The following is a 22,041-nucleotide window of genomic DNA, read 5'->3' as shown; positions in this document are numbered from 1 at the left end:
CGTCAGGATTTGGACTGTCCATTTTTCTAGGTTATACCATGAATGGGTCGTACCGCAAAAATCAGCCCGGTTGGTTCACCCTACCCTATATTCACAGAATCTTGATGATTACAAATTGACGTATAGAGAACATCCCCACAATGGTGAACATTGAATGTGCAAACATCATCAAATTGTCAACAAGAATCATCTGATTGGTTTGATACTTGAGTATGTACCGCAGACAATATGTCCCAACGGATGAATGGCGCTTATCTTGTAAATGTGTGGCATAAGGGCCTGTTTGGCTTTGCTAAAAAATGTGTTTTTTGAAATTATTTGATTCTGAAAACCACTTTTTAGGCTCTAAGTATGTTTTGTTAGCCACATAATTAATCAATTTTAGAAAAATAAAAAATAAAAAATCCACATATCCTCTTTTTTCCACTGCACCTGGCTCCCTGTTTCCTACAGCCATTTCCGCTTCTACAAACTTGTGAAAAGAACTCATAAAATTGAAGCTCTCTTGTTGAAAGGTTTGTAAATTGCACTCGAGTGTGGGCCATACACCTCCACAAATGTGCCATGATGGCATGTAGGTCTGTGATCAAATTTATCCACCCGTTAGTTGACCATGTTTTCCCTAAAATAATCTGGTCCACTAAGGTGGACCCCAATATTGGTGAATGGGCACAAAATTTCAGCCAAGTGTTTTAGAGCTGTACATTTGTTGTACATTTGCAAACTAGTGCCTTTCTAATGGATGGATTGGATCTTGGACCCACATACCATGATGGAAAACACATGGTGGACCACACCTTGTTGGGTAAGATGAGGTAGATCCAAGACTTAAGTAGGCCACACCACAGGAAACAGTGGGGATTCAACACTCACTATTGAAACATTCATTGGGAAATTGTTTTTTTTATGCTGTTTGCTAAGCATGCACCTTTTCACATATGCAATTCTCAAGAAACAACTCAATAGAACTTCTTGTTGAGAATCAGTTCTGCAGTGGCTAGAAGTACCACCAACAGGCCCTGAGGAAATAGAGTTTGCTTGATAAGTGACTCGTAAGTGCTAGAACCAGATTCGTTCTTATATAGGAATTTTCTTTACAAACTTTGATGCTAACAGCTGCACTGGCTTTCTGGTTTGTGACTAGTGGATATTGCCAAACTGTGTTTCTTTGTTTTTGTAAAATTGTTGATACAGGAGTTTAAGCTCAACCCAAATGCAAAGAGTTTCATTCCATCTCAGGCTTCCTTAAGGCCACCTTCTCCTGCTTCTGAAGGCTCCTTCTATTTTCCAACTAACATGTCTGCCGTCCCACATATGCATGGCCTCCCGGTGGGCATTGGGGTGAGCTCCTGATGCAACTTATATGATGTCTCTAGCTATCACCTGCCTTTCTCCTTGCCTGTTTTTTAGCCCATATACACTTGTTCAAGTGCTTTTACAAAAAACTGCAGATGGTGCATTTTTCATGCCGTCACGTTTTTGTTTTTGTTTTTTTTAAATCATTTTATGATGATTATGGAAAGCGTTGTTTTTTTCTCCTTTTTGCCGCTCTTCAGATTCTTATGGGAATTTTTATATCCTATGCTTGCGAATTCTTCTTAAACATGCTGCTTCTCTGCACTGTTGTCCAAGTCCAATTTATTTTATGTCATTTTTCCTTTCTGGTTGGTAACAAAAAATTGTTAGAAACATGATGCAACTAATTTTAGAATGGAGGGTGGAAAAAAGAAAAAGTTAAAGAGAAAAATTCACTAGGAAAAAATTAGTCATGAAAAAGGCTAAGGGAACTGAAATAGGGAGAATAGCTCGTCCCATCTATTCACCCAATTGACAAGGTTTGACAATTCCCTCTCGGCTAGAAGAGCCCGTCTGAAGAGCTTAAAAAACCTGAAATCCCTGCATTATAGTTTCAGCTTCACCCTCAATAGTATCCCTCTCTCCGTAAACGCCTGAGAAATGCATCTTCTTACAAGAACGCCGAGAACAGTTGGGCTCACATTTTCGAACGAAATACTGTTGAAGTTGAGCTTAAGGATCCTCGTGGAGGTAGAATCTATCTAACAATCAACTTTGCCCCAGTAGCCCACTTTCATTTCTTTCCAGCATCTATGCATCTCCACACATCTAACTCAAATTCTTTCGATCAAGGCCCATGAAATAATAGAACTCTTAATCTGATCTGTGATGATGATAGCATCCAATCTTTCCCTCTAAAATCCAATCGCCATGCTCTTTGCAAACACTCCGAAGAATGGCTACTGGGCACAAGTTAGATAAAAGCCCTTGCCCCTTGGAGACGAGGTTTTTTTTTTTTTTTTGAATGATTTGGAGATGAGGAATACCATACCAAGTCCACAAAATACTGTCCATGAAACACTGAAGAGACAAAAGAAGAGAGACCAGGGCAATGGAATGAATGGGTGGATAGCTAGATCTAGCACATGACAGCTTGGAAAATGCTAACACAATGTTGGAAGGGATTACAAGTCAGAAACTTCTCCAAAGGCCTGTCCAACAGAAAGCATCATTACCCTAGGGGGGCATTGTAATATCCTCCGCACCCAAGAGGGTTAGAAAAATCAGCACCTCTTTTTATAAAGGCATTTGAACTTCAAAAATGTAACCAAGGAGAAAATTCTTAGCCTCTGTAGTTGGATTGCAAACGTGGCATGAGGTAATAAAATTCTTGAGTAAAAAAGATAAATAGTAGCCCATTTCCCTCAATGCTTCGAAGGGTAGGACTTCACACTATCCCCTCCTACGGTAGTAAATGAGCTGGGCTGGGCTGATCCAATTGGAGTCCAGGCCCCTTCTAGCTGAGGTATAAGCCCGTGCCTTGAGGCTCATGGGCTGGACACAAGCCTGAGTATTAGGCCCGGCAATTAATTGGACTTGGTGTGGGTTTGCACCGTGCCTAAAATCCCAACAAGTATGCTCAGCCAGCTTGACTTTGGATGATGGGGTGTTTTTATTGTTGGCCTGGCTCAGCCTTGGGCCTGATTTGGTTTCGACAGGGCCTGGGTGGAGTCCTTTGCTCCTGGACTGGATTTGGACATGCTTTAAGCCTGGCCCATTTGCCACTTTAATGGTAATTACCACCACCTTCTTACCTGGAGCAAGTTGAAGCATAATTGGAAAGAATTGACATCAGTGCTTGCCCCTCACGTCTAGCATCTCTTCAAATTTCTTTCTCATCAGGGTTTGGTTGTTGTGGGCTGAGGAACCATCCTATTTGCTGTCTCCGTGCCTATCAGTTGGTGGTTTTTTTTTAATTATTATTAAATACATTAGCCAGTCTTATCAGCAATAGGCTTGATACTGTTTACTACATGGGACTTAACACATACTGGATTTGTCTTCTTATTACATCATAACCATCACCATTCTCATCATCATCATTATTGTTGCTGTTCTCCGTGTTTTGTGCTGGATTTACATCTAACTTCATGTCGGAGCATCATTTTTTAACAATAAGTTATTGAACCCTTTTTTTTTGGTAGATCGGACCCTCATTTGGTGGACACCAGCCTGTTATTTACAATCCACAGGCTGCACCAGTGCAATCACCTCAGGCATATGTCCATCCAAACGGGCCTTTGGTATGTGGATGGATTTCATTTCTCTGTTGGTCTAAAATAATATTCCACTGCTATCATTCCCTTGCAAACTCCATAGGAAGTCTATACTCATTTGCACTTCTATAATTTGTAGTACGGACAGCAGATGATTATAGGTCAGCCCCGGCAAGTTCTTTACATGCCCAGCTATCCCCCAGTAAGACCTCTTAATCAATATGCTTTTACTTTATGTGCCTGACAATAACACAGGTTTTTCTTATCCTTTTTCGTTTTCTATTTTGGAGAATCAAGCTGTGTAGACTAATCATAGATTGTCTGGTGAAGATAAATGCTAAAAGTAGATTTAGGCAAAGGCAGATTTGAAGAGGAGATTTTAATACATGTGCGAGCCTAGCATTTGTGTAAAATCCAGGCCATTCATCAGGCAGGTGCACCATGAACATACCCTGTTCCTGAAAATCAGGCAGGTCCAGTCATCTGGTGGGTAATGTGTGTATGAAAAAGTTCGTGGTGGGACCCCACGTGATCAATTGCACTGAACGTATGTACCACGGTTCTCATCCATCTGCCTTCATGCAAATGTCATTAGCATTTCTCGAGTGTGAATTTGGCATCTAATTTATCCTGAGAGATGCTTATGTCCAACCTGTTGGATGATAACTTGCTATCCACCCAGCAGATAACTTCCAACCTGTCATATGCACGTGACATCCACCCTGTCCAATGGGTTGACCCCACCATAAGGATCAGCTTGTGCAAAATTCAAACCATCCAATGGGTTGACCCACCACTCATCAGGTCGGCCTACACGATAGAAAAGTATGTATAGCCATTGATAAATAACAAAATACAACTTCAGTCTGCCTAATGATTGAATGGGGCTATATTTTACTCAAGGTGATCCTCATGGCGCACACATGACACGTTGGAAGTTACCCACTGGGTGGACGGCTACTTATTGTCCAACTAGTTGGATGTGAAAATCTCTCGTTCTTCCCTACAAGATGGTTCCAGCATTTTTGCATCACTTAGGACTCCACAATATATTCATCCGATGGAGTTTTTAAGCATTCGGTCACTGAGAAACTATTTCATTTCTGTTCAAAATCGTTGGTTTCTACAAATGATAAAGAGAACGAGATTTAATCAAATGCCACTACCCAGTTTCCAGTTCTTTCAAGCTTCCCATCTGGTGGGCCACACTGTTTATATCTTCTGGCCTAAATTTCACTCAGGTGGGCCATGGTTTACAAAACAAGTGGATGGTTAGGAAAACCTCTTTTAGTCATCCATTTGTTTTGTTCATCTGAGGCCTACTCTGAGCTCGTGTGGATGGGGCATGACTCTCCTCTACCTAGAATGTGGGCTTGGCAAGCCCTCTAGTTGTTTAAACAGAGGACTAGTATCCAGCGAGGAATTAAATGGCCTGTTCCAGCAGCCGATGATATTTGCAGTATACTTGAGTTGGTGTGAGTGGGCCCCATGGTTCTGTGATCTAGTCCTTTGATTGGATGGGCCCACTGTGATGCTTAATTTCCCAGATATCTTCCTCATGGAAAATTTAAAATTTCGAACTCTTGGATCTTTGGAATGCAAATATATGGTTAGGAAGGCAGTTAGCCATCCTAGTTCAAAAGAGGAGACGGCAAAGTGGAAAGCTACACAATCTTCCCATCAGGGAGATTTTCAGGGGTTTTTCTCCATGGGTCATTAAATCAACAGTCTGGATGTGACCAACAAATGGGCCCCACTAGTTCCGACTCAAGGCTTGAGATAGTATGCATGTGCTTGGCTCAAGGTCATATAATTCCCCATTTCTATATACCCCATCGAGTATGTTTATGTGTCAGTTAAGCATTTGATAATCCTGTATAAAATGTGAGCCCTGATTTATTTATTTTTACTCATCCATGGCTGGAGCTTTTGTGACGAGGATGGTTCTGATACAGGAAATGCAGTACAAAGGAAGAGATTTCTAACCTGCCAGGCAGCCTTCCCATGGCCGAAGGTGTTTGTAAATACCAGCTTCAAAAGAGAAATGGCTCAAGCGATTTCAGACTCTCCTGGCAAGATTCAATAATTGAAGAGCTGTGACTGGAGCCATGGGAAATTTTAAAATAACTTCTGAGATAGGTTTTGCTATGCTCATGCGCACCATCATAACTAGTATGTGGGACACCAGACCTGTGCATCATGAGTGCCCCACTGCGTAGATAGTCTGGCTGAGAAATCAGGCCAGCCAGCCTGCTAATTGGGTGGGGCGCATGTGCAAGCCCAATGCAGGCTGCTGGCCAACTGGACGAGTGAACTCGCTAATATATTTTTTTGGGGTGGGTGGGGAGCAGGGCTGTTACACAGTGGGGCCCATCTCTAAAGGTTGATAAGTTGGTGGAATACAAAATATTCTGATATGATGCCATTCCCATCATGCATGGCTCAGATGCCCCACCTGGGTGTGTTCATGGTGCGTGTGAGCTTCTGAAGACCGTCTTCATCAGGCCTTTTGTATTTGTAACTAATGAAAATGCCACCTTACTTGCCATAAGACTTCAAAGGTTCTTGGTATTTGGATTATTTTGGGGTTTTTTCTTTTTTCTTTTTCCTTTTTGTGTTTTTAATTGGAGGATGATATATCAAACTCGTTCATTCAAATAAAAATACTAATTGCTAACATTGATTGATGCCCATTTCTTGACATTGTTGACCCCACCTTTCACGGTTTAAACATTGGAAGCCCACTTCCAAATACTCTGGGTCCCACATTTGATTGTTTAAGATCTCCTTTGGATGTACCCCAGTTTTTTTTTTTTCATTAAATTACCATCGAGTCCTACTTATGCACATGGTAAACGTGTACAAAATCCAAAATCGACCACCCATTGGGACCCATCTCGTATGGTTGATACACAGTTCCATATTCCATACTGTTAGGGCTGTTCCTCGTAAGACTCTAGGCCATGCTGTATTGAATTGGCCATCTTGGTTTGCATTGTCTTGCTTGTTTTTCAAACACCTTTTAACAGATGAGAAAGTGGACCTGCACATTTGGCACATGTGAGGTGCTTCTTATGGATGGTGCAGATTGACATGTGGCATATATAAGATTGATGGTGGAATGTAGTTCCTCCCAGCTAGGGATAGGCTTTTCTATTTTCATATCCCCATTTCAAAAATGCCATAATTCTTATCTATGTAGTTTTTAATCAGTTTTTGCCTATCATATGGATTGATCCCAGATCTGAGTTGGGCAAAGTATACATTTCATTAAAATTCAGCTACCATGTGGAAATCGCTTCAATCAGATCGTTTTAAGCATCCCATCAATGGCCTATAAAATTGATGTCTGAGATCACTCATGACATGAGTAGGTCTAACTTGAACCGTTTATTTTATTTTATTTTTATTTTTTTGGGCTTGCTATTCATCACTGGTGATTTCATAGAACACATGATTCTAAACATCCCACCATGGCTTGGAAAATGAATAGATGTAAACAATTGAACCAATATAGAGATGGGTTGGATAATCCGATCGGTGCGAGTTTTGTTTGGTGGCCATGAAATACAAGTTAGAACCAAATGGATATTCCGGATCGGTTGGTTGGATTGTCCATCAGTTCCGTTTTCGAAATATGCAGAACTTTCTCAATGGAGCCCTACACATCTTTGGATGTTTCTTTATGCATGCATGCCAATGCCATGGTATAGTGCGTGATTCACCCCATCCAAACCTTGTGACAACATTCATATACAGCAGCTCGTGCACGGTGACAAATCATGTTTAGGACATCTGATCCGTGAAAAAACGGAACCCATCATTTGTAGATTGCTTTACATGAAGACCAGCCTACTTGTTGGTGGGTCACGTTTATACATATGGTGGGCACAATACGGTAGATCCGGACCTTCCAAATAGAGCCTGTTTTTGGTACCATCATGTTCCAGGACATTACTGGGCCTAAAAACAACATTTCATGAGCCACGTTTTACTTGTCTGCACGTGATCCAGACCATCCAATTAGTAGGCTACTTGCTAGACCAGCTACAGGTCAAATTGAATTGTACAAGAGTACTAACATTTGGAAATTGTCCAAAAAAAAAAAAAAAGCGGGTTATATTGAACAATGGCCCATTCATGTGGACTCAAAAGCTGGTCAGTTGAGATTCTTCCATGCAAGAAGTAGCATCACTCATTTTCATCGTAAGCCAGGAGTTATGTTAACAATGCCACGCATGCGCTTGCGATCCAGTCCATCACTTAGGTCATACCCACCAGAGACACTCTGGCCAAATTGGCCATCCTGGTCATCACACCTGAGCCCTAAACTTTCACTAGCAGGGCATGTTCATGTCTCACACATTAAACCCAAGTCATGCCAACTGGGCTAAACCAACTGATATACTGAATCTTCCATCACAGTGCAGTTGCGTCCATGATTCTGCACAAGATTTAGATCATTTGGGGAATTGATATGCATTGGCAATGAACATGGAATCCATGTGAATTGGAACCACCGGTTGCATTTGGCAGCCTGCAATTGGAAGCCACTGGAACAATCCAGCGATTGGAATCACCTAATTGCCTTTTGTATTTGGAAGAGAGAGAGAGAGAGAGAGAGAGAGAGAGAGAGGACTTCTGACTTATGAATTGGTGGTAATCGGAATCCAAAAAGTGTCTTTTGGTGTGTATTTGACGCAAATTGGATTCCAATTCACATCCCGAATGCACCAATTGACGCTCCCAAGCCCCTATAACCAGAAATTTATGCCTTTTTGCATCGGATGAATAGAGAAAACACAGGTCATTAACCTAAGCTGCACTGCTGCTCTTCGGCAGGCAAGGATAGAGACATGATGGCAGGTGAAAAGAAACAAAGGAGAACAAAAAAAATGAAAGAAAGAAATGAATTCTACTCTGAGATCAAATGAAATGGGCAGTTTTAAAACCTACCTACAGGGAGTTTCTACTGTCCCCACGAGTGTGATTTCAAAAACCGTAAGTACTCGTACACGTGCAACCCAGTGTTCGCCCAAAGGAGCAGAAACCAGGCCAACACCCCCTCCTATAAATGAACTGAAAACTAGACAGACAGCAGGTGGGCCCTCCTTCCCCCCAATCAGGGGCGAGCTCTCTTGTTGCTGCAAGATGGGCACTTGTACTGCTTGATGTGCTCAGCCCTCGCCGGAGTGATCTTCACGCACTTACCATGGAACCACTTCTCGCAGATGTCGCAGCAGATCCAGAACTCATCTGATGCATAGTTCTCCCCACATGCTCCACACAGGGTCTCCCCATGCTCCTCGTCTTCCTCATCCAGGCCCTCCTCTTCTTCCTTCTCCACCCCCTTTGGGTACTTGGGCTGAGACTCGGAGACCCGCTGCTGTCGAAAATGAAACAATGAATGATACAAATGATGCAGTCATCCATTAGTACCCATAGGCGTGCAAAGTGAGCGCACATGTGAGCTTTCACATGCAGCAGTGTCTTCCCTGTGTAGGCAATCTGATCAGTACAAAAGGTCTGATCGAGTTGGGTCGGGTTGCAAGGTCCTCAGGTTGGAAAACATTAACCCAACTTGAAATCAGGTTGGGTTTGGGCTAAACAAATTTCGGTCAGGTTGGGAATAATCACATGCAGTCGGTTTGGGTCAATTGTAGAGGATTTCAGGTTAGTTTCGGGTCGGGCATGTCGGGTGGGACTTCAGGTCAGGTCAGGTTTCGGATTAGGTCCAGGTTGACCCTCAATCCGACCCAACCCGACTGAGTTGCATCCCTAGGCCACACTAGGGAGATCACAACCGGGGTAAAAATCAAGCCAATTCACTCGGTGTCTCAGTCACTTGAGCGATGACATCAGTTGTAATTTGATCTTGATAGTGTGGCCCGCCAGATGTGTGGATCAGCATGATCTTCATTCCATGTGATCTCCATGGTGTGGCCCACCTTTTGCACGGTTTGATGCTCTACACCAAACTGACACGTTGGCAGGTAAGACTGCTGTAAGAGAGAGTTCACAGACAATGCCATGTAAACAACTGATTCATAAACATTTCTCATCTTTTGCTAGAGATGTGTGGGACAGATTCTTTTTAAGTATTCAAAGTGTCATGGTTGGTGATGTTGGAGTCTATCAAATGTTTTTCTTCTAGGGTCGCATGGGAGTGGGGTTGGAAAAATGGAAGACTGATATGGAGGTGACCTCTTCTGGCATGCGGCTGGGCTCTATGGGGGGAATAGAAGTGGGTCAGCATTGCAGGTCAATAGAAGGGCAAAGCTAGATGCATTGGACCAGGGTCTCAAGTACAAAGGCCCTAGATGAGTGTACCCTTTCCTCTTTATATTGGTCTTCACTGGTCTAATCTGCCTTAGATTTCCTCCTTTGGCTTTCCTTTTTCTATAAAATTCAATTATCTTTCAGAAACAAAAAAACATTTCTGATCAGGTTTAAACCGGTTTAATACCTGTGTATTGTCCATGGACAATACAGCTGTATAGTACTGTATCGTCCCTAAATAAGCCCAATACAGGGCGAGATGACCCCATAGTGGTGCTGACCAATATGATGTGCCAAAAAAATTTAATTTTTAGATGGTGATTCTGACAAGTATGCTACGGTGACCAGCTTCGTTTGTTAAGAAGCTGGACATGAGCAACCATGCCAACACAGTTCTTGCAACCACTGCCCAACAGACTGTCACAGTGCTTTTTACCACTTTTGGATTTGGCTTCGATTTGTTGCTGCTGTGATTTGTCGTTGACGATTTCTCCTTGGATTGCTTCTTTGCAGTTCCTGTCACCACTTCAAATATTGTTGGGAGGTCGTTTATCATGCCGAAGAGGCGTTTCCTGCATCATAAATAAAATTGATCTTAATGAATAGAGAATAAATCATTAATCCAAAACATTTTTTATATGCAGTAATTTATGCCCACTTTGAGAGATGCTCACATCCAACCGGTTGGACGGGTTGGATGCCGCACACACATGATAGGTTAAAAAGAAAGAAGCTTCAGGCTCATATTGGTCATGGGTTGAGAATGGAAGTCCAATTCTGTGAGATTATCCACTGGGTGGACAGTAACTTATTGTCCAACCATGTGGATGTGAGCATTTACTCCTTCAAGAGATCCAAGCAATTTTCGTATGTTTGAAGAGCAAGGCAGGTCAGGACTTCTGTGGATATTTTATACCAAGATATCTGAATCCAAAAAATTCTAGGTGAGATCAGAAAAGACGTCAGGAAGGATACATTTTGCAGTCTCCCACCAGAACAAAATGGTATATGCCGGTGTGGAATAGGGATGGTTAGGTTCGGAATTGGGAAAAGCCAGGCAAGTTCTCATTTTTATTTTTTATTTTTCCATTTTATGATGCTATTCAATCTTCCCCATCTAGACGGAGAAGCTACCCGACAGAATTCATTTGGTCTTATAAAGGACAGCCTAGGGCAATGGCCTTCATGTGGCTTGTGGGCAAATGCAACCTTAATATTAAAGCATGGGGTGGCTACCGTTGAGCTACATGCTCGAACCCAAAACATTACGAGTGATGCAACAGCAAATGAGTGGCCAATTAGGGGTGGCAATGAGCTGGGTGACCCAACCCTGCAAGGCCAGGGCTTGGGCCACTAAACTGGATGCAAGAGCCAGGCACAGCTTGAAACCTAAGCCCAGTGCCTGGGCCAGCCTGGCCCATTCTAAATATCATGCCACCATTGTACAAAAAAGAATGGATGTTTTAAAGACACTTGTGGGCAGCTCCAATTCACCGAACATGTGTAGTTTAAAGCCACTTGTCCAGTCATGGTTCAGGTCTTTGATCATTTAAATCTTTTTCCTCACAAGACCAGCCTTAGCACGGCCAAGCCCTGTAGGCCATGGCTTGAGCTAGCTCGATTAGGATCAATGTTACCTAAAATGCAAAAACCCCACGTTTTCCATTTAGGATCAAGTGTTCTGTATTAGGGGTCATTTGCGATCGAGATTGCTTATCTTTAACAACCCAAATTATTGCTCTTTGTTAATATTATTGAAGTTGATGCAAATTTATGTTCACAATGTAAAGATCTATACCTTCATTTACTGAGTATTAATATAGCAATAACTATGCAGGGTTTATAACAATAGCATTCATCATTTCATATATAAACACTGCATTATGAATTCATATATAAAACTATATTGCATACCCCAGTGTGTGTATTGGAGTGATGCACATGATCCTAACCCTAGCGTACCACGTATTGAAGGAAGTAGTGTCCAGGTACCTGTCCCATTCCACGTACCAAAGTGACCAACAATCCAGGTAACCTTGGTTAGGACCACAGCCAAGCTAAGTCCAATGCATACGGAACAAGGGCTGTACTAGGGACAACCTCAGTCCCGTCCTAGCCCACCAATGCCAGCCCTAGGACCAATACAAGTTAATATATTCCATAGATCTGGAGCAGTGTTTTAAATAGCAGTAGTGTGTTGCGTAGCATTCAACCTATGTAGCGTGTAGCGTAAACTACATGATACTTCTATTTTTTAATTCAAAAAAATATGAAAAATAGAAAAATAAACAAAACAAAATAGAATAAAATAAAAATGCCTAAAAGATTATTCATTTTGTCAAGTATAACCATGTTCAAACAAGTTATTAATTATCATTTATCAAAAGTCAATCCACATATATAAACCAAACCAAATCATTATCACATCAACAATTTTCTATGCAAACCACTTTAATTAATAATGTCTAATTGAAACCACGAGTCAAATGTAAGAAAATAAATAAAATCACACAGGTTGAGAGTATTTAGTATAAAATATATACAGTTATCATTTATAAAAAATAAAATAAAATAAAATAAAAGCATAGTGTACGCTACATACACTACAACCCCTGTAGCGTACACTACAAGGGATTTACGCTATTTGCTAACACTACGTAGTGTCGTAGCTACGCTATGGGCACTATTCAAAACACTGATCTGGAGCAACAGTTGTTGTAGCATAATCACCAATGAAGAAATGACGACTCAAGGGAAGCTTCTAATAGTTCACTAGACATAAAATGCTAGCATTTACACACCCCTCTTCTACCAATTAGCAACACATGATAAACACTCAGAGAAACACTCCCTCTTTTATGCAGAAACAAAATATTGGGCTTGTATCAAAGCTTACTCAATCGGCTTTCAATAGGGACCAATTTCATGTCATTCAGACATTGTCTAGCCAAAATGTGGGAAGGCATATCTGACTATGCTAAGGGAATTTATTCCTTTTCTTTTCTTCTTCTTTTTTTTTTTTTTGGGAAATACTGCTAAGCAAAACTTGTATTTAGGAAAATGGACATCATTTGACGAAAATTCCAAGGGAACCTTGTTTAACTACGATTCCTCTTCTTCGCAAGGCTGGTCCATGTGGTGGTTTCTTAACCACTAAGTCAAAAGTTCGAGGAGTTGCTGTCAACATCTTCAAAAAACTTGTTTAGCTAATTCTATCCCTAGTAATCAACTAAATGAGAATTGATCTGATCCAAAATGGACATCAGGACACCTAGTACTCTCATCAGAGCAATGTAGACCCTCAAAATGGTCCGGATCTTCGATATGGATGGTAGAATATTCCAAATCATAGAACAAGACCTTTGGAGAGGCTTGATCTTCGATTAGTAGACATCAGGTTACATCAGTAAGCAGAGAATGCTGTGCATCATAAGCCATAGATGGTCGAATAGCTATCTTATAAGAATTTCCCTCAAGTTTCAACCGCATTGGGCAATTGCATAGCACTAGTTAAATGCTCTAAAGAATAGAACAAAAGTCACTTAAACCTAGAGGAAGAGATATATCACCTTGTTTCATTATCATTGACCAAATTTGTGGGCCAGACCAAAACCTGCCCATTGAGCCATGCACAATTTTTTGGATGCCAATCCACAAGATACAAGTGTTTTCTTCTAGTTTAGGAATGTTCATGCATCAATGGGCTCGTCGTCATGAATGTACTCTCAATATGTTACCTGTTGGGGCCCATCTGAGTTTTGGATCGGATTGATTTTGGGAATATGGGGGCTTTCTGACGTAAAGCATCTCATGACAGTTTGGATTCTGTAAACATATCACAAGGCCCCACATCTGCCCAGTGCCACTGTAAGCTTACAATTGAACTGCTAACATTTTTCCTATAGAATGAACCTCCTTACTCTTTTACTCGGCTTTGCCTAAAAATGGGTTAACACTAACAAATTACAAGTGACTCAAATATCTCTCCGACTTCGGAACCAATCAAGTCCGATTGATGGAAAGCATGACATATTACATGCGACAGAATCGAAGGTGTCTTAGTTGGGCTAAAATTAAGTGGAAAGCGAGTCGGATGTAACCAAATATGCATGAGAATGTTCCATCAATTCAAAACTAAGGATGAATTAAACATCTGTGAACACTCAATGAGTTGGAAAATCCATTCACAAGATGGGCAAGGAATGGAGTCTATAGTTTCAAGGAGATGTGGACGAGATGAATGAAACAATTGCTGCATTAGAGCATGGGAGGGAAGAGGAAATCAACTATTGGGAATGAAAGCAAGATCAATTGTGGAAAAGGGAAATCCAAATTAATTTCCTTAATTCTGATGGGAGCAAGGGGTAAATAACTGAGTGTTGAAAGAAGCTACAAGAGAACCATAACAGGATATGGAACAAGTTCACACGATACAAAGCCCCCAAGGAAAAATGCTGCAATTTCCCGCATCATCAGCTCTCTCTCTTTTTTATGATAACAAGGTGTCCCTGGCCCCTTTTGATGGCAAGACTACCCTGCGGATGCACGCAATCACCTGCAAACCATGTGCATCAGGTAAGAGCGTGGGAGGGGAATCGAAGCTACATCTATGGGGAGCACACCCACGACGCTAGCCATTCCCCCAAACCCACGTCGGGTATCATCAGCCTCTCTTACCACATAGGGAAACAAAATGTTTAGCCTAGAAATAGTTGTGCTGAACTTGCTCAATGGCAAAGGACAACTTTCAAGGCCCCAAATGCTGGAAATATGCCCAAGAGATGACCTTTTGGATCCCTTCCACAATCAGATCATTGAAGAAATTATTGAAAGATCAATGAGCCCTTGAAAAAAGAACTCAAGGTGAAAGCACCTCTAGGAGCAAATTTCCGCAACATAGCATCCCCTTCTTCTAGGAACAAACAACTTGCCCAAAAACCACACAATGCCAATGAATCTTTTGCTTCTTCCTCCTCAAGGTTCCTTCCACATGTGATATTCCTTAGAAATTTATACATTAGAATACAAGGGAAGGGACCAACAATTGAAGGATGGCATGAAAGAGATGCAAGGAGCATGCATTCATACATAGGTATGTCAATAGACCAAGCCCAGACCTGATTACCGAAGGAGATGGAAAGGGTGTGTGTGTGTGATTCATACATGTATATGAATGGTGTAATACATACATCACTCATTTCTATTATTATGGTTGGACCTATAACCCAAGCAAATGGACCTATCTGATCCCAGCCTGATTACTAATCATAATCAGGCTCTAACTTGTAAACATAACCCAACAAGCCTAGGAATATCTAGACCAAATCCCAACCCATGATAAGCCACAGCAAGCACTTGATGAGTTGGGAAACTAAAATAGAAAAGCCTCTGGTTTAAGTGACTGTTTAAAAAGAAGAAGAAGAAGAAGAAGAAAGAAGTGACACCCAGGTTGCCCAAGGACATCCAATTCCAAAGTTGGTGAAAATCCAGGGTGTTACACCTAACCCATTTAATAACCCATTTAATAGTAGGGTCTGGATTCAGCCCCAAACCCAATCTACTAGTATATGCATCAGGTCTGGGTGGGATCCAAGCATAACCAACCCATTAATCTACAACTCAGAGTCTGAGTTGGGTTGCTCTAATTTCTTATTCCTTATTTGATGTAAACTTCCTATTATGAAACAATTGAATTTTTCTTTAGGCAACGGAGGTGTTTGGGTGCACTAAAGTCGGGATTTCATGACTAATCAGTCTAATTTCATGCAAAATATCATGTAATTTGGTGCAACCAAATGCACCCAAACTTTTTACATTTTAGTCAAGAGAAATGACCAGGTACTGCTCCTAATACCATAAACTTACCATTATACACATTTCTTCTGCCAATGCATTCCATGTGCAGGACATTCACACTGCAAAATGTCAGGCTTCATGATGAAGATCACATGCAAGTAAAATCAGGACAGTACAAGCAGTCTGTGGGCCAAAGTGCCACAACTGACAATCTGACCCAACGTATAGGTTTAGCCTACAAAAATGGATTAGCCCTATTTTCAAGCTACATGTACTTCATGATGGGGCCAATCTTTGGCACCAATGGATTTCCAATACATGTGACACATTAGCAGAAAACAAACTGTGTGCAGAATCTTATGATAATAGGGGGCCATATGTGATTATTATCTTTAGCCAATCGCCATAATTACCTTAGTTACCTTAACTGAAGGGATTTTAAGAAGCTGTCTTAGATCAAGTTTAGGCATCTAGGCAGCCTCTATTTTTCAGTGGTCCAAATCCAACCCATTTAAAAGTCAGGTCTGGGGCAGGGTGGGTGGGATCAACTTTGAGGGGTTCTAGGACCAACACATTTGATAACTGGGGTGGCATTTTGAACCTAGACCTGACCCAGTGGGTCCAATTTCATATCCAAACCCATTTATTATTGGTTGAATCCAATGACCTGTCAGATCAACCCAATCTGTTTACAGCCAAGGATAACATTTGCCACACATAGATATCCCACAAATTATAATCCATTTTACCATAATGTGTTGTCCATACTAATGCTTGTTTCATCTAGTGAAATCGTGGTTGATGACTAAAGAATAGACATTAAGTTGTCCATAAACTTTAAGCCACAACTTACAAATAACATCAAATGGATTTACAACAGTAAACAAGTTACAACTAGTGGAAAACAGGCACAGTAAATTAAAATCAGAATGAAAGATATTAAACCCATGTTGAAACAGCCATCCAAAAGAAAGTACAAGGAGAAAACAGATTCTAATAGTTAGAAATTTGATGTTCGAGGAGATAGTCAGGGCAAAGAAATAAATTTAAAGAGATGAAAAAGTTTTAACACCAATGTCTCAAAATTTGGTAAAATGCATAGGTAAGAAAAACCAATCAACAGAACCTCTACCAATGGGATTAGATGACCAGCTTTCAAGTCAAATGGGTCAAAAATTACCTGTCACTTTTATCAAATCCAAATCTAGCACCAAAATAAAATGCAACGGCAAGTAACCATGCATCGCTGTGGACGGCAACTAAAGATAACCAATCCTTCTCTTGCATCCCATCTCTGGCAAAGTTGATGCCCAGTGCAGGTTCAGGGAGTTCTGGAGGAACCTCTTCAGCAGGTAAATTGACTTCCCATTGCTCATTAGGAAGCCCATAAAGGCACAAATTTTCCTTATCTGCAAGGTCAACCACATAACTGCCTTTGTTACAAAACCAACATCATTATGTAGAACCAAGAGCAACAATCAATGTGCTCAATCAGAATGATGCTTAGAGGCAAGAACAGAACACAAAATTACCATAAAAATGACAGTTTTCTAAAATGCCCATCAAAAGAAATTTTTTTTTCTAAAATGCCTCAACAAAAAATATCCTTTGATAGGCTACATACTGACCTATACATGCCATTTTTTCAACCATAATGATTAATTTGATATCCGTCTTGTGTCACCAGTGCCACACCACGTCCGAAAATTCGCACCGATAAAATTATATGAGATGTACATAATATAATATGCATAATTGCAGGAGCAACTGATACATGTTCTGCTACTTTGATCACCTCACAAGTTTCAACAAAATAATCCATTGCAGCCAATATCCATTCCAACATATCGAACACCGAACAAACCAAAAGTAACAACACGCGAGAAAAAAGAGAAGCCCGACCAAATACCAGCATTAGAAACGAAAACAAACATGTTTGGATATGATTGAGCTACAATCGCACCAACTAAGAGGTCAGAATAATCATCGTCACTACTATTATGCTAGCCTGCTCGCAGCTATTCATGTTCCACCATGCATACCAAGCTAAGGTCCTATCTTCAGCGCGTAAACCCTGATATCCCTTCTCACCACCTCAATCCAAAATCCATTAGAGGTCTTCCTTTGATCCTTCTTACAAGCCCTTCAACTAAATCAAAATGCTCTCCTCAGTGAGGTCATCTCAGTTGCATAGCACCTTTTTTTTTTAAGTGAATCGTCTCACTCAGATTTTCATCATTTTATCTCCTATTGGGACCACTCTTCAGCTGCTTCGAATATCCTACTTCTCGATTTTATCCTTCCTAGCATTCAATTCATCCATTTCAACATACTCATATTTGCAATGCTCATCTGCTGCCCGTGTTGTCTCAGAATTATCCAACCCTCAGACTTCTAGAACATAACAAATCAATGAGCATTCTTAGAAAAAATTTCCCTAAGTTTCATGGGCATGGGCCGCATGGTAGTCGTAGAACCAGTGTTTCAAATAGCGCCCGTAGCATAGCGGTAGCATACGCTACATAGCATAGCGTGGCTGTAGCGCTATGTAGTGTCCCAAATAGCATAAATCCCCTGTAACATATGCTACAAGGATCGTAGCATATGCTACAGCTACATAGCGCGTAGTGTCCGTAGCGTAAGCTACAATGAATTTTTTTACTATTTTATTTTTTATTATTTTTTTCTTGTTTTCTTTGTTTCTAATGTTGAGGAATGTGACACTTGTATTATACTTGATACTTTTAACCTATGGGATTTTTATTTCTTTTCATAATTGTGACTTGTGGTTTCAATTAGACATTATTAATTAAAGTGGTTTGATTAGAAAGTTGTTGATGTGATAATTATTTGATTTGGCTTATATATGTGGATTGGCTTTTGATAAATGATAACTAATAACTTTTTTGAACATGCTTATAAATGATAAAATGAATCATCTTTTATGCATTTTTATATTTTTTCCTTTTTTCACTATTTATTATATTTTTCATATTTTTAAATTAAAAAATAGAAGTATTGTGTAGCTTGCGCTACACACCACGTATTTACGCCATACGCTATAGAGGGCTGAGTGCTACGCATCACACTACCGCTATTTAAAACACTGCATAGAACACTTGAGAGGCACATCTCCACTTCATCCACCCATCTTTGATTCTATTACAAACTCTAGATCAAGCTCTTCATCCTTTTTGAATTATAAAGTCAAGGGAATGAAACAAATCACTATCCGCCAATGACAGATTCTAATACATGAAAAAATTGTCATTACAAGAATAGGATTCCAGAAAATTCCTGCCACCAAAAATACACATTTTCAATAAGCTTTAAAAGTCTACCATAGATGTGCATAACAACAAACCCAGTCTGAAAGTAAAATATTATCACAGACTTTATCACTTTTATTTTTCCTCCCTATAAGTGACTCAAATCCTGTGCAGAAGTGAAACTTTACAAGATCCAGATAGTTCATCTTCTGCCCCATTAGGAAGCCACAGCCCAAAACGATACCAATCAGATAATCCTAACCATCCAAAAGGAGAAATCCAGACAGTTGTAAGCAGTAGCGGATGATGAATGAAAGCTGACCAATGGTTCACATCCAGTGGGGAAAGTGGAAAGTGTCATATTGGAGGATTGTCAACCCAATGTGATTTTCAGGTTATGGCATATCCATAGAGGGGCCAATGGATGTAATTAGAATCACCAGCAGAACTAGGAGAAACAGAAGTGTTTGAAAAAGGTACACCTTCCCAGCATTATGGTGTATCAATTTCAAAAAGGAGAAGAGAAAAATAACCTGTCCATAGGATTACTTTGAATAGCTATCACACTGCACTTCAGTTTTTAAATATTTTAAATAAATAAATAAAAAAACACACACACACACACACAAAATGCCCTTCAATAAGATCAGAATATTTGTGTCTTCTGATTATGCTTTTACCAGAAATTAGCACATTGATGAATTGGAACACTTGAAATAGCACCTAAAGATCCCACTTCAAAAAAAAAAGAAGATGCATACATGCATTTTTTCCATTTCATGATACATACCACATAACACAGATTAACACACTCTTCAGACTGAATATTCCTCTAATATCCGGAGAACAATATTTTGTAAAAAAAAACAAAAATTGGGTCCCGCAATGAGGTTCGGATGAAGCATCATCATTCGCATTGTAATAAAAAAATTAAAATTGCTTGGGTGGAAATTCGGCACATTTTTTGAAGGAGAATCCCATGAACCAACAACACTCCATGCAAGTGGTCAACGTGGACCCACTCTTTTAAAAAGTTGAATTCAAATATCAACGAATATAGTAACAATAAGGCGGGCCTAAATCAAAATATAAGCACGGGCTACTCTCTGACGTGCATTTGCCACACCGTGCTGAACAGTTGTGACTCATACACTGTAACATACAATTATCTCAATCAAGACTGATCAATTTTTTTGCCCCCATTGTGACTGGGGCATAGCCCAAAAATCAAACCAATCACACAAACATAACCTCCTGATATCGTCCACTGAATTTGAAATGTTGGCCATTTTCTTTTTAAACCATCCAATTGATGGATCGGGTTCGTCAAATCATTGTTATTTACCAACTGTGCTTCATCCACTATGTGGCCCACAAATTGCGCAACCCAGATTAACGTACAAGTGCGCTGTGTATGTGGTTGATTAGTCACCATAACATAATGTGGGAGACTCGCACCAGTCCAACCCTACACATCACTCTGAACAATATCAATCACAATCCATAAAGAATGCCAAGAAAAAAAAAAACCATCTAATGCATCGTTCAGCTCTTGTACGCCCTGAAATTCAAAATTAAATAAATAAACTGGGTGGCCACTATTTACACCCCCATTTATATACTTTTTGGTTATATAGTACTACAAACTTGTACTGTTATATGACCAAGATTAGAAAAAGGGTGCATGTATCAAACTGGGTGGATGAAAATGTAAATTCCCTAAAACTAATGGAGAGCGAGAGGCACTAACAGAAACAACCTTTCAAAAATCACACATGCAGAAACCAACAAGGAAAATTTCAAAAATAAAAATAAAAAAATAAAAAATAGAAACCCTAACCTGGATCGCACTGCTGGTAGAATTCCTCAACATCTGCAGCCAAACGCGACAACATTCAAAACCCTAATTTCGAAAAAATACGTGAAAGATTTTTGAAAAAAAAAAGTGAAAAAAAGGGAGAAAAATACCGGTGGTGAGGGCTTTGATCATGCCAGCCCTCCGGCCCTTGAAATCTCTGAAGACTTCTTCGACGGTTCGAGGATTGTACTGTGCGGATCCAGGGTCCATCTCTCTCCCTCTCTCTCTCTCTCTCTCTCGAACGGTTAGAAAGCTTGAAGAGGAGGGAAAGGAAAAGATAAAAAGATGGGTAGGATATGGAAGGAATTTTAATTATTGATAGGGGTATTTCGAGGGATTTGAAGGAAGAGAGTGAGAAAACAGCATATTTGAGAGAGAGGGAAGGAGGTGGGGGTTTTTGTTTTGAAAGCGGAAAGACAGTGAGAGGGAGAGAGGGGCTATATGATCCTCCGCCCAACGATATGGATATACTCGGGGTTCTTAGTTTGGAGAACTGGGTCCACATTCCAGTGATCTAGACCGTTGGTCTATCGAGACACAACGTAGATGTATCAAATAACAATAAAAAATCTCAGATGCAATTATTCTGGCCGATAATCTTGGACATCTTTTCGAACTGAATTGGACTGTTGCTGGATTTCTCTTCTCAACGGTCCATTTGCATGATAGAAGACGGATGACTTGTTAATGGCGCATTTAAGGTAGAGGGGTAAAATATCAACGGTCAGGATTAATGAATCCTGGGCCCATTTTGTACCGACTAAAAGCCCGAGTATACTTTTACCGTAGGGTCGAGGGACAACATCCCGAGGAGGCGAGCGAGGAGCGGATTTGAATGGGCTTGAAATCGACGGGTTTAAGTGGATTTGAGAGAAAGGGAAAGGTCCGGAAACGGAGTATATGTTAACGTGCGCCTGGGGTTTGCTTTCGAAAGGGTTGAGAGAGAGAGAGAGGGTGGGAAGGGTTTTGTGGCGGATGGTTCTGCTTGCCAGCTGGACGGACGGAAAGGACTAAGGAACGCCTTTTGAGGAAACTGTAGGTGACCCTGCAGCCGTTGATGGGTGGGGTCCTTCGGGCCTTCTTCCTGTGCCGGTGGGCCATGGATCCATACTCATCGGATGGCTAGGATTTCCCGATCCATTTGCCTTGGCGGGTCCCGCGTGGGCCCACAGATCCCGACGGGCGATGGGCTCTGCCAGATCCGAGGATCATCTCGGGTCTTTCCCGATTCTTATAGGGTGAGATACGGGATGCTTGCGCGGCCGCA

The 22,041-nt window shown here is 40.8% G+C and overlaps 2 protein-coding genes across 8 annotated transcripts in view; one reads left to right on the top strand and one right to left on the bottom strand.

Moving 5' to 3' along the window:
• The window catches only part of LOC131251679 (polyadenylate-binding protein-interacting protein 3-like), a 34,103-nt gene extending 27,852 nt beyond the window's left edge, over nt 1-6,251 (top strand). For 4 of the 5 annotated variants that reach the window (XM_058252554.1, XM_058252556.1, XM_058252552.1 and 1 more), the window contains 4 exons: nt 1,195-1,341; nt 3,501-3,599; nt 3,712-3,774; nt 5,528-6,251. In XM_058252554.1, coding sequence (XP_058108537.1) covers nt 1,195-1,341; nt 3,501-3,599; nt 3,712-3,774; nt 5,528-5,557 — 339 coding nt within the window. In that variant the 3' untranslated portion in view covers nt 5,558-6,251. Of the gene's footprint in view, nt 1-1,194; nt 1,342-3,500; nt 3,600-3,711; nt 3,775-5,498 lie in introns of all 5 variants that reach the window. The other variant, XM_058252555.1, reaches the window with a different exon arrangement.
• Nucleotides 6,252-8,468: 2,217 nt separating this feature from the next.
• LOC131251680 (PHD finger protein ALFIN-LIKE 4-like) lies at nt 8,469-22,041 on the bottom strand. Of its 3 annotated transcripts, none has more exons than XM_058252559.1 (5): nt 20,885-22,041; nt 20,757-20,789; nt 16,828-17,056; nt 10,288-10,423; nt 8,469-8,955 (listed from the first exon to the last, which is right to left on the bottom strand). In XM_058252559.1, the coding sequence occupies exons 1-5, from the start codon at nt 20,982-20,984 to the stop codon at nt 8,695-8,697; spliced, it is 759 nt and encodes a 252-aa protein (XP_058108542.1). In that variant the 5' UTR covers nt 20,985-22,041; the 3' UTR covers nt 8,469-8,694. The 3 variants fall into 3 exon arrangements, with proteins under 3 accessions (XP_058108542.1, XP_058108541.1, XP_058108543.1); XM_058252558.1 differs by having other exon boundaries at nt 8,469-8,958; nt 20,885-22,038; XM_058252560.1 differs by lacking the exons at nt 20,757-20,789; nt 20,885-22,041 and adding an exon at nt 17,276-17,303 and having other exon boundaries at nt 8,469-8,958.

Source organism: Magnolia sinica, chromosome 7 (assembly GCF_029962835.1).
Source record: "Magnolia sinica isolate HGM2019 chromosome 7, MsV1, whole genome shotgun sequence".
NCBI lineage: Eukaryota > Viridiplantae > Streptophyta > Magnoliopsida > Magnoliales > Magnoliaceae > Magnolia > Magnolia sinica.
The sequence above is the reverse complement of the archived record's forward strand: the minus strand, read 5'-3'. Positions and strand labels throughout refer to the sequence as shown.

Coding starts and splice junctions, on each gene's coding strand:
- LOC131251680 (XM_058252558.1), bottom strand. CDS start 20,984: ATGGACCCTGGATCCGCACAGTACAATCCTCGAACCGTCGAAGAAGTC. Junction 17,057..20,756: donor CTACCAGCAGTGCGATCCAG/GTTAGGGTTTCT, acceptor TTGACCTTGCAG/ATAAGGAAAATTTGTGCCTT. Junction 8,959..10,287: donor CGAAGCCAAATCCAAAAGTG/GTAAAAAGCACT, acceptor CATTTTCGACAG/CAGCGGGTCTCCGAGTCTCA.